At 32.2% G+C, this 16,444-nt stretch overlaps 1 protein-coding gene across 14 annotated transcripts in view; it reads left to right on the top strand.

The window, feature by feature from the left end:
* The window catches only part of LOC126889968 (zinc finger protein 271-like), a 127,739-nt gene that overhangs the window by 18,396 nt on the left and 92,899 nt on the right, over positions 1 to 16,444 (top strand). For all 14 annotated transcript variants that reach the window (XM_050658750.1, XM_050658746.1, XM_050658744.1 and 11 more), the window contains exon 2: positions 13,628 to 13,720. In XM_050658750.1, coding sequence (XP_050514707.1) covers positions 13,628 to 13,720 — 93 coding nt within the window. The remainder of the gene's footprint in view (positions 1 to 13,627; positions 13,721 to 16,444) is intronic.

Raw genomic sequence — 16,444 nt, 5'->3', positions numbered from 1 at the left:
AATGTGTTAAAGGAAATAAAATCATTATTTAAAAATAAAATAGCAATGATGTGACGTTTATAACGTTACACAATTTCATATATTCGAGCATTCAACCTTCTCCTATCTTATTTATTTATTATGTTTTATTCCTTTGTTTTCTGTCCAGTAAAACGTTTATACTTGGTTTATATTTTAGGTTGTTCCCAGGAAAAGAACAAAATGAAAATGATCCAAACATTGCATTCCTCTCAGAAAGGAAAATTTATAGATCTTCACATTGAAGGAAAAATATTAAACAAAACTATGAAAGTTGCCACTGCACATATACCTTACAAGTGTGACACATGTTTAAAACCGTTTATTACGACAAGTAATTTGAAAAAACATTTGAGAGTGCACACTGGAGAAACACGGTATAAGTGTGAAATTTGTTTTAAGCAATTTAATCAAGCGAGTAATTTGAAAAGACACTTAAGAGTGCATACTGGAGAAACACCGTACAAGTGTGAAACGTGTTTAAAGCACTTTATGTGTGCAAGTAATTTGAAAAAACATTTGAGAGTGCACACTGGAGAAACACCGTACAAGTGTGAAACTTGTTTTAAACAGTTTAGTGAAACAAGTAATTTGAAAGCACATTTGAGATTGCACACTGAAGAGAAACCTTACAAGTGTGAAATTTGTTTTAAACAATTTTCTCAACTAGATCATGTGAAAACACATATGCGATCACACACTGGAGAAAAACCATACAAGTGTGAAACTTGTTTAAAGCCGTTTAGTACGACAAGTAATTTGAAAAAACATTTAAGAGTGCACACTGGAGAAACACCGTACACGTGTGAAACTTGTTTTAAACAATTTGGTGAAGCAGGTAATTTGAAAGCGCATTTGAGATTGCACACTGAAGACAAACCTTACAAATGTGAAATTTGTTTTAAACAATTTTCTCAACTAGGTCATCTGAAAACACATATGCGATCACACACTGGAGAAAAACCATACAAGTGTGAAATTTGTTTTAAGCAGTTTATTCAAGCAAGTCATTTGAAAAAACATTTAAGACTACACAGTGGAGAAAAATCCTGAGTTTGAAAATTTTTTTAAGCAATTTTCTGTACTAGATCGTATGAAACGGCATATGCAATATCACACTGGACAAAAACCTCACAAGTGTAAAATTTATTACAAAAAGTCATTTCAAAGCACATTTGGGAACACACAGTGTAGAAAAACCCCACAAATGTGAAATTTGTTTTAAGCAGTTTACTACAACAAGTAATTTGAAAATACACTTGAGAGTGCATACTGGAGAAAAGCCGTACAAGTGTGAAACTTCTTTAAAGCAGTTTATGACTGCAAGTAATTTGAAAATACCCTTAAGAGTACACACTGGAGAACAACCGTAAAGGTGTGAACCTTGCTTTAAATATCAAAACAATAATTTCGTTGTAAAATGATACCAAGAGACATCTTATACAGTCAACTTCCGTTTATCCGTGGGGTTGAGTGGCACGGTTGTCGCGGATAACAAAAATCGCTGATAAACCGTAACTGGAAGACCTACATAAATGCAAAAAAAAGTAGTTTTACCTAAAGCTTTAATTTACAATTTTCAATATGTACTTAAATTTTTACACTTTTTGAAAGTAATATGTCACTTTATTCTGCTTCTTTGAGTGGAAAACGTCTTTTTTTTATCCTACATTGCACTTATGCAGCATCAATTTATTAGCGAGTACTGCGTTGTCCTAGTCCTACAGCTATTCTAGAAGTGCATTCAAGTGACCACTAGGTACAAGATCCTCTTCTTAATCACTTTCCTCGTTTTCTCCTCGGCATTTTCTTATAATGTCTTAATGGTTAGATGATCAAATCTCGAGTCGGTAGCGTCGCAGTTTAACCACTCTTGCAGGTTCCCTGCGTCCACATTCTCTCCCCCAGGAACTGATTTTATTAAACTTGTAAGGACAGGCAGCTTATTTTACTCTTCTCTAACTGCCAGTTCGACACAATTTTCGATGTTTGGTAAGTTTTCTCAAGACTTCACAATTGTTGAAGACTTTCCAGACTCCCACGCAGATGTGATTACGTAAATATATTCGAGAATATTGTCGAGTCTTTCAAGACTCTTTTTAAGTCATATCCTTCTTCAATTATTGAGCGAAGTAACTTTGTTCTGTAGTTTCTGTTCATAAATGCAATGACGTCTTGGACCATGGGCTGAGCTAACACAGTCATGTTTGGGGGCAAAAATTTGCCAAATATTTTTCAGTCAGCAGACTTGAGCATATATGTTTCAGTATGTGATGGCACGTTGTCAATTGACATAGCTTTTTGTGGCAAATTGTTGGCTTTTAACATTAGAAAGTCGGGCTTAGCTTACCTACCTAGAAAGCCGGAAGGGATCATTTTGGCCCCACATTCTTTAATCAATTAAAACTCAGTTTAAAGAAATTAAATCTACTCTAGACGATAGAATCTGATTTTATTTTTTACTTTCATTGTTTAACACATTCGCTGCCTATAAAAAACATTCGGAACACCATACAGTTTGCAGTTTTTGATATTTGCCACACATTGCCTTGTTACAGCCGCGGCAATGATTGGAAGTATGATTTCCTTTACAAAATGTTTTCAACTGATATTTTTGTCGTTTTTGGATAGTAACAGTGATAGTTGTTGGTAGACCTGGTGTTGCTAGGCGTAGTTCCAGTTTTTGGGAGGCAAAGTATGGGGTCTATAATTCTTCACACAGCCGAAGAATAAACTTACAAAGACTGAGTCTACTTCCAGTTATTTCTTTATAAATAATCCATGCATTTATTGCTTCCAAGTCAAGAGTATTATAAAACACGTACATAGGCCATCGTCTTGAAGTTACTTTTGTAGTATAAAGATGCGTCATTTGGTCCTCTACACCCACAATTGTATCTTTGTGTTCACCAACAATTTTATCTTTATTACGTAGATGATCAGTACCAGTATAAGGGTAACCATTTACAATAAACATATATAAATATACATATACAATATACATAAATATAATTTTACCCATCCGACAGGAATTTGAAAGAAAGGCTCGTCGAATTTCCCAGAAAACGATAATAACTTACACAGGGCCAATTTGGCCCCTTTAGACTTCTATGGTAGATTTGGTAGAAAAACCATTTAATAAAGTTAGTAAACCATATTTTTTGTGCTAAATAAGTCTTTGTATCAAAGTATTAAAAGTCATAAAATATGAAATTATTATTGCCTCAAATAAAAAAACTACAATAACTTCAAATCGCAACAGGGGCCAAATTGGCCCCTCCGACTTTCTAGTGTTAATGTTTTTTGACTACTGGTACAAAAAGATAATGATATTAAAAAAGCTTCTACAGTGTCGCAAAATCCGCAGCTCTTATATTCCGCTCGCGGATAAACGGGAGTTGACTGTATTTCAGTTCGGTCAGGTAGCGCCATAGATACTTACCGGTTTCAAGCTCGTTAGCTTTCACCAGAGAGTGTATATATGACTATCTCTGAACGAACTGAAACAAATCCAACTGCTAGTACTGAATTACAACTAAATACCCATGATATGGGTACCGTGACGATATCTACATAAAACAATTGAAAGTTCTATTTTAATAAAATTAAAAATAATATTAAAAATAAAACTTTTATTAAGTTTCTGGTAACGCCTTCGTGGTTTCCACAATTTACAAACCAACCGAATGCTGAAAAAGGAAGGTCAGGGGAGATCTATAAATTGCATCTCATTTCCTTCCTTTACAGCGTGGCAAAATTCCAACGAAAACTTGGTCAATCATACTCAGGAGTAAAACGGGACCGTTTGATTATTTTGTTAAATTTAATGTTATTTGCGAAAAAAAATTAAAAACCCGCGTTGGTCTCATCGGAACAACGCGGTCCGTTGAAGCACTTCGATGCATCTGCGCACCGTTGGTCCCACTGCTGTGAGAAACACATAACACGATATAGGGAAGAAAGACATTACAGTGAAGAAAGAGGGAAGTAAACATAGCAGAAGAAAAATGTGCAAGAATTGTTACAAAAGAATTCTGAAACACACTGGCAAAAATATGCCACGAACAAAACCAAAAAAGTCGACACAAGTTGTGAAAATTGTGATAATCGACCACTTTTGTATATACAGTGCGTCCATAAAGTAACGCATAAATTCATTATTTCGTAAACCGGCGACTTTAAGGAAAAATCCCGAAACAGGTCGATTTTTATTCTTAACTTACAATTTTTTGGCATATATGTCATACTAGTGACGTCAGCATTTTGGGCTTGATGACGTAATCGATCATTTTTTTAAATGAGAATAGGGGTCATGTTTAAAAGGGTATTTAAGTCTCTATTCACTAATATAAACATTAACATACCTAATTATTTATACAAGGCGTTCAAAAGAAATTTTTTAAATTAAATTAATTGAGACAAATAATAGAATGTATGTAACTTATTTAATTCAAAATTCGTTTAACTGTTGTCAGAAAACAGGAAAAACATGTTTATTTGACAAATAAATATTGCTTTTTGCTTAAAGTCAATGTTAGAGTGCCACCCACCTGCCTCTTGGAAATTTGAACATTACGTTTAAGCCAAAATCAATGTTTATTTTTTAAATAAAACATATTTATGTTTTCTGACGAATGAAAGCCACGCTTAGGTTGTGCTCCAAATTAAATCTTCAAAATCAGACGAAAACAGAACAATTAAATTATTTTAGTGATTTGATAGTGAATATAAGGGTGATAAAGTGTTATCTGAAACTATTTTAAGCAGTATTAAATAAGATTGAACCAATATTTAATTATTTTATATACATCATTATAAATGTAAGCCATCAGTATATCCGATAAAAAACCTAGGTCCGCTGAGTTGAACAGCCGAAGTTTTTTTGGTAATACTGATAATAAAACCAGTAACCTACTAATTACTTGGTCAATTACAATAGATATATTTTATTATTTTTCAAATAGACAGAGAAATATATTACAGGATTGGATTTAAATATTTAAGAATAACTATAGGCGATATCGATTTATTGTTATTGTTGTTATATACTGTTATACTAAAATATTATAGCTACAAACAATATTAAGGCTAGTAGAAGTTAACAAATAAAAAATAATGGACTCAAATACATCGGATGAAATCAAAAAAAGAGGCAGAGAAGAAGACGATGGAACATTCAACGAAAGTAAAAAAACGGCTAGAACTGCAATTGATAGCCATAACCAAGAAAAGAAGCTAGATCAAATAATTAGAATGATGCAAGATCTAACTGAAGAAACAAAAAATCTAGCAGCAGAAGTCAAAGATATAAAAGAAGACCAAAGGGAGTACTGGAAAGAATTAAGAGAACTCGAAGACGAAATAGAAAAGGTCAAACAGGCAAATCGAGAAGAATGAAATGAAGAAAGAACTGAATGACACGAAGCTTCGACTAGAAAAATTAGAAAAAGAAAGGAAAGCCAACAACGTCGTAATACAAGGTTTGCAAATTGATACAAACGACAGGGGCATACTCAGGCAGACCATAGATAATTTCATGGAAGCAGAAATGAATATTAAGGTTAAAATTGATGAAGTAATAAAATTAGGAGAAAAAACATGTTTAGTTAAGCTACCAAACCTTCATGAGAAAGAAACGGTTATGAAAAACAAAGCGAAACTACAACATGCAAAAGACAGAAGAGTGTTCATCAACAACGATATGACCAAAGAAGATTTGCAAGTAAAGAAAAAAATAAGACAAGTTGGCCATGAAGAAGCAAATAAGGGTAAAAATGTAAAAGTAAAATTTAATAAGCTAATAATAAATGGGAAAACAATGAAATGGAATCAAAACAGTAACCAGCTAGAGGAAAGTCCAGAAGGGAATCCAAAAAACTAGCACCTGAAAAAAACCCACAAAACACTTCACAAACGATGACGGATATGGCAAAGAAAAAGGCAGTGAATAAAAATACAAGAAATAGACCGAACACAACTGACAAGACCGAAATTGACACAAGAGAAACCATAGCCATTGGAGCATGGAATGTAAGAACCTTATATGAAAACGGCAGATTAGAGCAAGTAGGCCAAGAAATGGATAATTACAAGTTGAAATTTATTGGTTTAAGCGAAACACACTGGAACGGCAGCGGATCAACTCGAGTAGGAGACCAAAAATTAATGATTTATTCTGGGAATCCATCTGAAAATGCGAAACACGAAAAGGGTGTAGCAATACTTTTATCTCGAGAAGGAAAAATGCTTTAATGGAACGGGAACCATCATATGAGAGAATTATTTGGGCTAGACTCAAAGCAAAGTACTATAACCTAATAGTGATCAACGTTTACGCTCCTACAAATGAAAATAATGATGCAGAAAAGGAAGAGTTTTATGAAAAATTGCAAGCAACGTACAATAATGTAAACAAAAAGTATAAAAGAGATATAAAAATGATAATTGGAGATTTCAATGCCAAGATTGGCAATGATAATATAGGATATGAACATGTGATGGGAAAAGAAGGTCTAGGAATAAAAAATAACAACGGAAATCGATTAATTGAATTCTGTGAACAGAATGAGCTCATTATATAATTTTAAACATAAGCAGATCCACAAAGAAACTTGGAAATCACCGCGTGGTAGATATAAGAACCAAATCGACCATATACTAATTGAATCAAAATGGAGAAGCTGGCTACAAGATGTCAGGGCCTTAAGGGGTGCAGATGTGGATTCGCACCACATGCTTATCAGGGCCCAATTAAAGATGAAACTAGCCAGAGAAAATAATCGCAAGACTACCAGAAGAAAAAGATTCAATGTAGAAACCCTAAAGCAAGAAGAAACAAGGAAAATATTCACCGACATACTTAAAGTAAACCGAAATATACACCACTGTAATGGAGACTCTGTGGAAGAAATATGGAAAAACTTCAAAAAGGTCATGATGAAGACAGCAGACGAAACAATCGGGTTGAAAAAAAGTGAAAATAAAAAATGGATAACTAAAGACACGTTACAGCTTATAGAAGAAAGAAAGAAAATCAAGAAAGACATATTGCAAAAAGAAGGAACAAGGGAAGAAGAGATCCTTGAAAGAAAATACAAAGCAAAAAACATAGAAGTGAAAAAGGTATGCAGAAACGATAAAAGGAATTACATAAACGAAATGCTAAAATCAGCAGAGAAAGCAGCACAAGATAATGATCTACGAACACAATACACGATTATACGAAACCTAACAGGCAATTGAGCAAGAAGTGTAAGAGAAATAAAAGATAAAAAAGGAAAATTAATTAAATCTGAGAAAGAAATAACTCAAAGATGAAGAGAATACTTTGAAGAAATATACGTCAAACATGACCGAACCCAAGAATTGGATGAGCAAATTGAAATACAAGAATTAGAGGTTAACACTGGCGTAATTACAAGAGAGGAAATTGCCAGCGCACTTAAATTATTAAAGAATGGCAAATCCGCAGGAACAGATAATTTACCTATCGACCTGATAAAAGCAGACACCGAACAAGCCATAGATATGCTACATAAACTTTTAAATAAAATATGGGCCAACGAAGAACTGCCACAAGAATGGAAAGAGGGACTGATAATAAAAATACCAAAGAAGGGAGATCTGAGTAACTGTAAAAATTGGCGTGCAATATCCAAGGTGCTAACAAAAATTCTGCTCGAAAGAATGAAAGAAGAATTGGACAAGAAACTGAGAAGTAACCAAGCAGGCTTTCATGCTAAACGCTCTACTATAGATCACATATGCACCTTAAGAATCATCCTAGAACAAGCTAATGAATGGCAGAAAGACATAAATTTAAGTTTTATCGACTTTGAAAAGGCTTTCGACAGAGTCAGTAGGGAACAAATGTGGAAAATTTTAAGACAGTATGGTCTACCAACAAAAATTATTAACCTGATCAAACTGTTTTATGATGGGTATAAAGCTAGGCTAGAACACGAGGAAGCAATCACAGAAGAAATAGCTATTGAAAGCGGTGTTAAACAAGGTTGTATCTTATCTCCTACTTTGTTCCTTATCTTGGTAGACTGGATTATGAGGAAAGTAACGGATGATCGGACAGGCATTAGATGGAACCTCTTTAATCAGCTTGAAGATCTTGAATTTGCTGACGACGTCTGCCTGTTAACAGAACACAGAACTCACATGCAAACAAAAGTCGATAAGCTAACACAGTACTCTGATATGATTGGTCTCCGGATAAATACAGAGAAGACAAAAATCTTAAAAAATGATAACCCGCAAATTAACAAAATAAAAATAAAAGACAAAGAAATTGAAGAAGTAGAGAAAGTCACTTATTTGGGATCAATCATGGAAAGAAAAGGAGGATGCATGAAAGACATACAAGCAAGAATAACGAAGGCACAATTCGCCTTCAATGCGTTAAATAAAATCTGGCAAACAAGTGAAATAACAGAGTCAACAAAAATCAATATATTCAATACATGTGTAAAAAGCATATTACTGTACGGAGCAGAAACTTGGAAGCACGACGAAAGCACAACAAAGAGGCTACAGACTTTTGTAAATAGGTCCTTAAGAAAGATCTTAAAAATTTACTGGCCTAATATAATAACAAATGAAGAACTATGGAAACGAACGAAACAAACCAGTATAATAGCAACAATCAGACAGAAGAAATGGAAATGGACCGGCCATACGTTAAGAAAAGATCCTAGTAACATCACAAGACAAGCACTCGAATATCAACCTGAGGGTACAAGGAAGAGGGGACGACCAGATAATACTTGGAAGAAAACAGTAACGGCTTAAGTTGGAGGGAAGTGAAAAACAGAGGAGAATGGAAGGAACTGGTACGCAGATTAACCAGAGAATAAACACAAGAAGACGCGCTGAGCTGGCCACCAGCCGTCTTACACTATCGGCCAAGAAACGCAGATGCGCCCAATACTCCACTAGGAGTGATGGTCCAAGAGAGAGAGAGATGTTTTCTGACAGCAGTAAAATGTATTTAGAATTAAACAAATTACATACATTCATCTTTTTGTTCCAATTAATTTATTTGAAAAAACATTTTTTGGACACCCTGTATATATCATTATGTTAGTGGTTATATTAGTGAATAGATAATTAAATACCCTTTCAAATGAGCTATCACATGACCCCTATTCTCATTTTAAAAAATCATCGATTACGTCATCACGCCCAGATGGGGATGACGTCACTAGTATGATATATATGTCAAAAAATCGTAATTTAAAAATAAAAATCAACCCGTTTCGGGATTTTTCCTTAAAGTCGCCGGTTTACGAGATAATGAATTTATGCGTTACTTTATGGGTGCCCTGTATTGCTTTAATGATGTTCACGTATAATTTTTTATATGCGCATTGTATTTAAGAGTTTCTAAATACATTTTACTAAAAATTCAGTTTTTTTATTTGTATCACTTCCTATAAAATAACTGAGACCACGAGGCACTATTCTCAAATAATTTAATAGGCCATTCTTACAGTATATACCTTCTATGACACGGTTATCTTATGGTCTGCGATATTAGACATTATGAACCAGCAGCCTAACAAGCATTAAAAAAGGTGTTATATACCCAATTTGTATAATTCATTTTGAATACTCATAATAACAGCCAAAGCATTTCTAGAATCTTCCTGGTTTTCAAGACCTTCCTTTGCACGTGTCCGTTTAATTGCAACAGAATCTTGTCTCTATGAAATTTGATTAGAATATAGTTCTTCTAGAATCGCATTAGATTCAATCACTGATGGTTGCTCAGGTTGTTCTGGTTCTTGTTCTATTATAAGTTCATTTATAGCTCAACCCCAAATATAGCTTCATATGGACTACACTTGATGTCAAAATGGTAAACTCGGTTCTTGGCGAATTGAACAAATCGAAGACGCTCTAACCACTTGTTTGTTTGGTTGCTCTCCAACCAGGAACTCAGCATATTTTCGATGTCCTGATTCGCACGTTCAACAGATCCTTGTGACTAACTGATGTCAAACACTTTATGCAAAAATTCGAAAAATCAATTTTGATGATTTTTAAATTTTAACTCACTGTAATTTTGGTCGCTGTAAATATTTCCTTTTGAATTTACTGTGTTATCTTTGAATCATTTAGATAACAATGAGATTTGTCCAAAATGATCAAACACATTAAAAGAGAAGTTGTTAATTTTTAAAAATTTTGTCGTCAGATTTCGTTATTTTCATGTTTACTTAAAAAAGTTGAGTAAACTTTTTAGTTTATAATTTTAACTAACACAGAAATAAAATATAATTCATGAAGAAGAATAATAGACGAGCGGCACAACCCAAAAAAAGCTTATTTTTCGAGATACTGATATTAATTTTGGTCATACTTTATATTTTTGATGGTGCTGAAAACGAAAACTAGGGTTGTTTTGAATTTTACGTGGGGGAACATTATTAAAATCGCAACTTAACCCTAAAAATAAAAAAAAATCACGTTTTTTTTGCGTTTAACTTGCTCCAACTCTGTTCCATTGTAATATTTTTTTCTGAAATTTTTATAGTATATATTTCTCACCTTTCTGAAGACAATGGGACCTGCTTCAATATTTCTGTCTTGCTATAAAGAAAGTTAAAAATTGTTTGAAGTAAAAGGTGCAAATTTTTGAATTGTAAATTTTAATCGCAAAAGTTGAGTGACAAAATTTGAAATTTAGCTGTTTAATTAATTTTATGTTAAAATCTAGAGTACAGAGAAAATGTTTTATAGAAAAAAAGTGGTGTAACTTTTAATCTTAAGAAAAACGTGGATTTCATTTTTTTTTATTTTTAGGGTAAAATTGCGATTTTGACAATGTTTCCCATCTAAAATTCAAAATAAAACTCATTTTCGTTCTCAGCACCATCAAAAACATAAAGTAAGACCAAAATTAGCCATTCACCACACTGTGGTTGATATCTCGAGAAATAAGCGTTTTTTTGGGAATACCACTCGTCTATAAGGTCGCGTAACTTTTTTTCTGTTATTTTGAGTTGAAATTTTCCAGAAAACTTCTTCAGCACCTATGTTTTACTGCTGCGTTGATTAAAACTATAAACTAAACAGTTTGTCACCCAACTTTTATAAGTAAACATAAAACTAATGAATAGATAGTTTAAACAATTTTCCGGCCGCGGTAGCTTCTGGTACCCTCTGAATTTGTTATAAAGAAGTTTTTTTTTTGAGTAAGTTTGTACAAAAAATACGAATCGGAATAATTTACCTAACGGGGTCGACGATACAGCCTGAACTACACACGGATTCAAAATAGAGAGAAAAAATGGCCTATACCTACCAATCGGGTTCTACTGTACCAAGTTTACTATTTTTTTTATCTATGGTACCACATTAAAATAATAACATTTATCTTATTTTCATTGCAAAATTATCCAAAACACAGCAGCTAATGGGATGTATAAACCTTTTTTGAAGTGGCCTTTTTATTGTTATTTTTTAAATTTATTTATTTAAAATATAATTTTACTAAATAAATGTGCAACATAATAATATTCATAAAATTCAAGTTTCTACCAAAATATAAAAATATAATATTAAGCTTCAAATCCGGAATACTGTCAATGTTAAAAATGGGCTGCAACGGTCTAGCGCTAATGAATGGTAGTCCGCGAATTTATTCTCATTCTGCTACGCCCATTTTTTTACTTTAGTCGCAACGCAGAATACTCTTTGTTTATAAAACTACTGTTTAAACTATTTTTAACATTTTTTCTTGCTAAAAACTTTGACTTTTCTTATAAACGATTGGTTAATTTCAGATCTTAGTGTTGTTAATTAACGTAACAGTGATTTTTTCAAAAAAAAAGGGGGCTATCTCAGACCCCAAGGGTCGTAGGACCTAAAATTTTTTTTTAGAAGTTGTGTATTTTAACCAGCTTTCCGCATTTTTTATTGCCATTTAATTTAATCTAAAAACTGCTATTTATTAATAAATAATTTTGTGTACGTACATGTAATTTTTTTTTAATTTTTTTTTCATATGCTATTAGTATACATCTTAACGAAGGAAATGAGCCCCGGATTATTGAGATACATTCAACCATATTAACTGGACCAGCCTCAGAAATTAGCTCGTTTTTCAAAAAATTTTATAAACAAATTCAATTTTGCGAAAACTATTTAACAGATCTGGATCATTTTTTGCACACCCTTCAAACACCATAATGCCCTCAAGTTTAGGTATATTTAAACATGTTTTAATAAACAGTAAAATTGTTATTACCAATATTCAAAAACAGTGATTTTGTCGTCCGTTTTGCAATAACTTTTTTGTTTATTAACCGATTTTCATTTAGCGTATCTCATTCGATGTATCTTTTTGCTTAAACATAAATAAATTGTAAATCTCAGGGCTAAATTATTCTATCAATACTTACTTTCGTGGCTTCAAAATATTTCTCAGTGGCTTCCTAATAGGGATAGATAAAAGAGAATAAAATAATACACATGAATTTCAATTAGAAATTATAAAAGTCGTTTATTTTATCAAACGGAAATAAATGTTTAATATTGCACATTTTATTTATTCTTCTATCTTTATTTTATATAACAATTATGAAAATGGAATCTTATTTCTTTTTGTCTCCAAATTTGTTTTTTTTTAATAATTAACTATGAATCTCTCTACCTCTGCTATACAGGATGTTCTACCTGTTAAATTTTTTTTGATATATAAAAAAAATTTATTTTATCAAAATATAAAAATATCAACTATAATGATTTATAAGTAACAAAATTGATTGAGGTTTGATGATTTTATAATAGTGAAATGTGTAGTTCAATATGCACTGTGGTATTTAATACGCAAAACCATACATTCATGTCTCAACAAAACAATAAAACTGACCTTTGCTGATGATTCAACAATGTCTTCACACAAAACACGTTTCCTTTTTTTTCTGGTGTTGCGATCCAAAGAAGCTCGTCCACGTTTTCCAATAATGTTCACGTAAACAACTTTCAATCATGTCGTATTTACCAAAAAACCTCTTTCCTTTTTCTAAACATGTCTTTATGGATTTCCAAGAAAAAATAATATTCCGACTATTTTAATTCTATTTTCTACAGTAATCATATTTTTATCTATGTTTAAGAATCTTAATACACAGTTATATTTTAACTATCCATTATGTACCGTGCGGCTAATGAATTACCTACCCGCATTTCTTGAAAAACTTAATGACCTATTATTTTGTTTAATAAAATATATTGTCTGTGGTTTTGACAAACAGTTCAAAGAACACTTTCTTAAAACCAACACCCTAATTGCTTACTTAAAATGCATTGTTCATGGGGCTAGTAAACACTTCTGCGAAAACACTTTCTTAAAAACTAGCTATAACTATTTTTACAAAAAAAATTGTCTTATAGGTAGGTACAGGGTGTTCAAAATTTACATGCTCGTGGTTGAGAAATATGAAAAATTTTATTTTAATTTGAATTTTAAATATAAATATAGTCTTTTATTTCTCATGTCAAATAGGAATATAACAATATGTTGATTGATTTTGTTACCTAAGTTTGGCTTTAATTTATTTATTATATTATTTTCATTTGTTTTTCTTTTTAGGTTGTTTCCAAGAAGAGAACGAAATTAAAATTATTGAAACATTCACTGCACATTCATCTCATACAGGAAACTATACAGGTCATCACATTGAAGGTAAAATATTAAATAAAAATATGAAAGTTGGAACTGGGCAGAGACCTTACAAATGTGAAATTTGTTTAAAACAGTTTACTACTGCAGGTAATTTGAAAACACATTTGAGACTGCACTCTGAAGAAAAACCTTTCAAGTGTGAACTTTGTTTTAAGCCATTTTCTCAACTAAGTCAATTGAAAACACATATGCGATCACACACTGGAGAAAAACCTCACAAGTGTGAAATTTGTTTAAGAAAGTTTGTTGATGCTAGTACTTTAAAAAAACATTCGAGAGTGCACACTGGAGAAAAACCGTACAAGTGTGACATTTGTTTTAAACAATTTTCTCAACTAGGTCATCTGAAAATACATATGCGATCACACACTGGAGAAAAACCATACAAGTGTGAAACTTGTTTAAAACAGTTTCGTGATGCCAGTAAGTTAAAAAAACATTTGAGAGTGCACACTGGAGAAAAACCGTACAAGTGTGAAACGTGTTTTAAGCAGTTTACTAGAGCAAGTGATTTGAAAGTACACTTACGAGTGCATACTGGAGAAAAACCGTACAAGTGTGAAACTTGTTTAAAGCAGTTTATGACTGCAAGCAATTTGAAAATACACTTAAGAGTACACACTGGATAACAACCGTAAAAGTGTGGAACTTGTTTTAAGGGGGGGGGGGTATAGTTAATTCTGCGTTTTTTTGCATAATTTTAAAACGTTTTCCCTTGAAAGTGGTAGGGTTAAATTAAATGGGTAAAAGGATATCTTAAAGAACAACACCTGAAGATTATTCAGTTAAATTTTTATTGAAAAATATTAAAAAATGAAGCAGTGGCGTCATTTTTAAGGTTGATATGAACCCTTAATTAATTTGTTTCTGATCCTAGAGATGGCTGTACTGTAGCATGTTACTGTGGTAACATTTTCAACTTAATTGTAGATTTCTACATGATGACTCTGTAATAATGTAGAAACCTGAACACTATTCTGTCCTTACACCCATTGGCTCAATTGGCCCTGTTGCCAAATTGTTTAGACAGTAATTTTATCAAGGCCTAATAACAAAATGTAATGTTAGCAAGAAACATTTAGTCTATGACGTGATGCCGCTCCCGTCTAAAAAAAATTATGGTTCGGTTTCTCTGCGGATTCCTATTCAGAAATGTTCTCTTTAAGGAAATATGAACGCAGGGCGAAATTTTTGGCCAGAAATTGTTTAAAAATTTTTTTTTAAGAAATTTAAAAGATCACCCTTTTTGCTCCGGAAAATATTTTTTTAGGTTTTTGATCCATTCTAACAAGAAAGGTATGTTGTCATTTTTCTCAAAAGTTGATAGATTTCGAGTTAAGGGCGATTTAAAATCTGAAAAATGCGATAATACGCATTTTCGAAGTTTAAAAACTTAGATTTATGTATATTAATATATCTGAAATAGCCAAGTGCTTGTATTAAAGTTTAAACATTTTTTTTTTTTTCAAAATTATGAAGAGTAGTCGGTTCTGTCTTAAATTTAGACCGTTCTTTTTAAAATGTATCAAAGAATATATAGTGAGTAGAAGTTTACGGCCCTGTAACGTTTTAGCATAGGATTTTGCGTTCCAACTGAGTAGGTGCTATGGAGGTGCATATATCTGACAACGTCCGTAGTCACCGTCATCTCACCACCGCCCGCTCTGCGGCCGTAACATCCCTCGTCAACAAGCCTCCTTATAAACGTGACCATCTGTTTCATATAAAAGCTTTCTCTATGAGCTATATTATATTCGTTCAATTTGTTGATGTTATTATGCGTCCATCCAATTTTAATGCCGATGCGGCAGGTTCTATTTCAACAATCTTCTATTTTACACGGGAAAATATTTTTTCAGGTTTTTAGGGTAATACTAAATAAAAAAGTTTGTTTACATTTTTCTGACAAGTTCACAGTTTTTGAGTTATAAGCGATTTAAAATCTGAAAAATGCGAACATACGCATATTCGAGTTAGAGGCTTGAAAACTGATAATTATTATTATTTTTGTAGTTGATAAGTGCCTAAAATCGAAGCTTAAACATTTAATTTTAAGATTTTGCTGGGTAACCGGGGCTTATTTCAAAAATAAATCGTTGTTTTTTACTTGTTAATTATGGGCGTTAAAAATAAAATTTAATAGTTATTTATGATATAAGTGTTAAAAGTTTAAAAGTACACGTTTAAGGCAGGCATGTGAAAGTTTGCAGAATCAGCGAAGCGAATTCTGCAATTCATCAGTGCCTTAAAAATGTACTTTTTAACACGTATATCATACAATATTTTTTCTACAAACGTCTTATATATCAACAATTATAATTTATTCATTCTCACTTACAGGACAATGACAATACCTACAAAAACTTTTACTTGAACTTGACTGACATCCCATTTTTATATTTTTCTTGACATTACATCAAAACCGTCTATATTGTCAATACGTAAATCATAACATAACAACTATAGAATAACATCTACTTTTATTGTTGTAAGTATATTCTAACAAATTTTAATAGTTTTTTCTACAAACGTGTTAAAAATGCAATAATACAGTTCAAATTAAATTTTAAAAAACGTTTTAAACTACCTTTTTCAAATTGAGCAAGTTGTACTATTAATATTAATGTTAATAAATGAAATATGAAATATAAATATTTTGACGTTTCACAATTTGACAATTCACTTTTAACTGCAGTGCCTCAAAAATTTTAAAGCACTAGTGCC

The sequence above is a fragment of the Diabrotica virgifera genome, chromosome 8 (genome assembly GCF_917563875.1).
Source record: "Diabrotica virgifera virgifera chromosome 8, PGI_DIABVI_V3a".
In the NCBI taxonomy this organism is placed as follows: domain Eukaryota; kingdom Metazoa; phylum Arthropoda; class Insecta; order Coleoptera; family Chrysomelidae; genus Diabrotica; species Diabrotica virgifera.
Note: the sequence above shows the minus strand (reverse complement) of the source record. Positions and strands in the feature narration are given on the sequence as shown.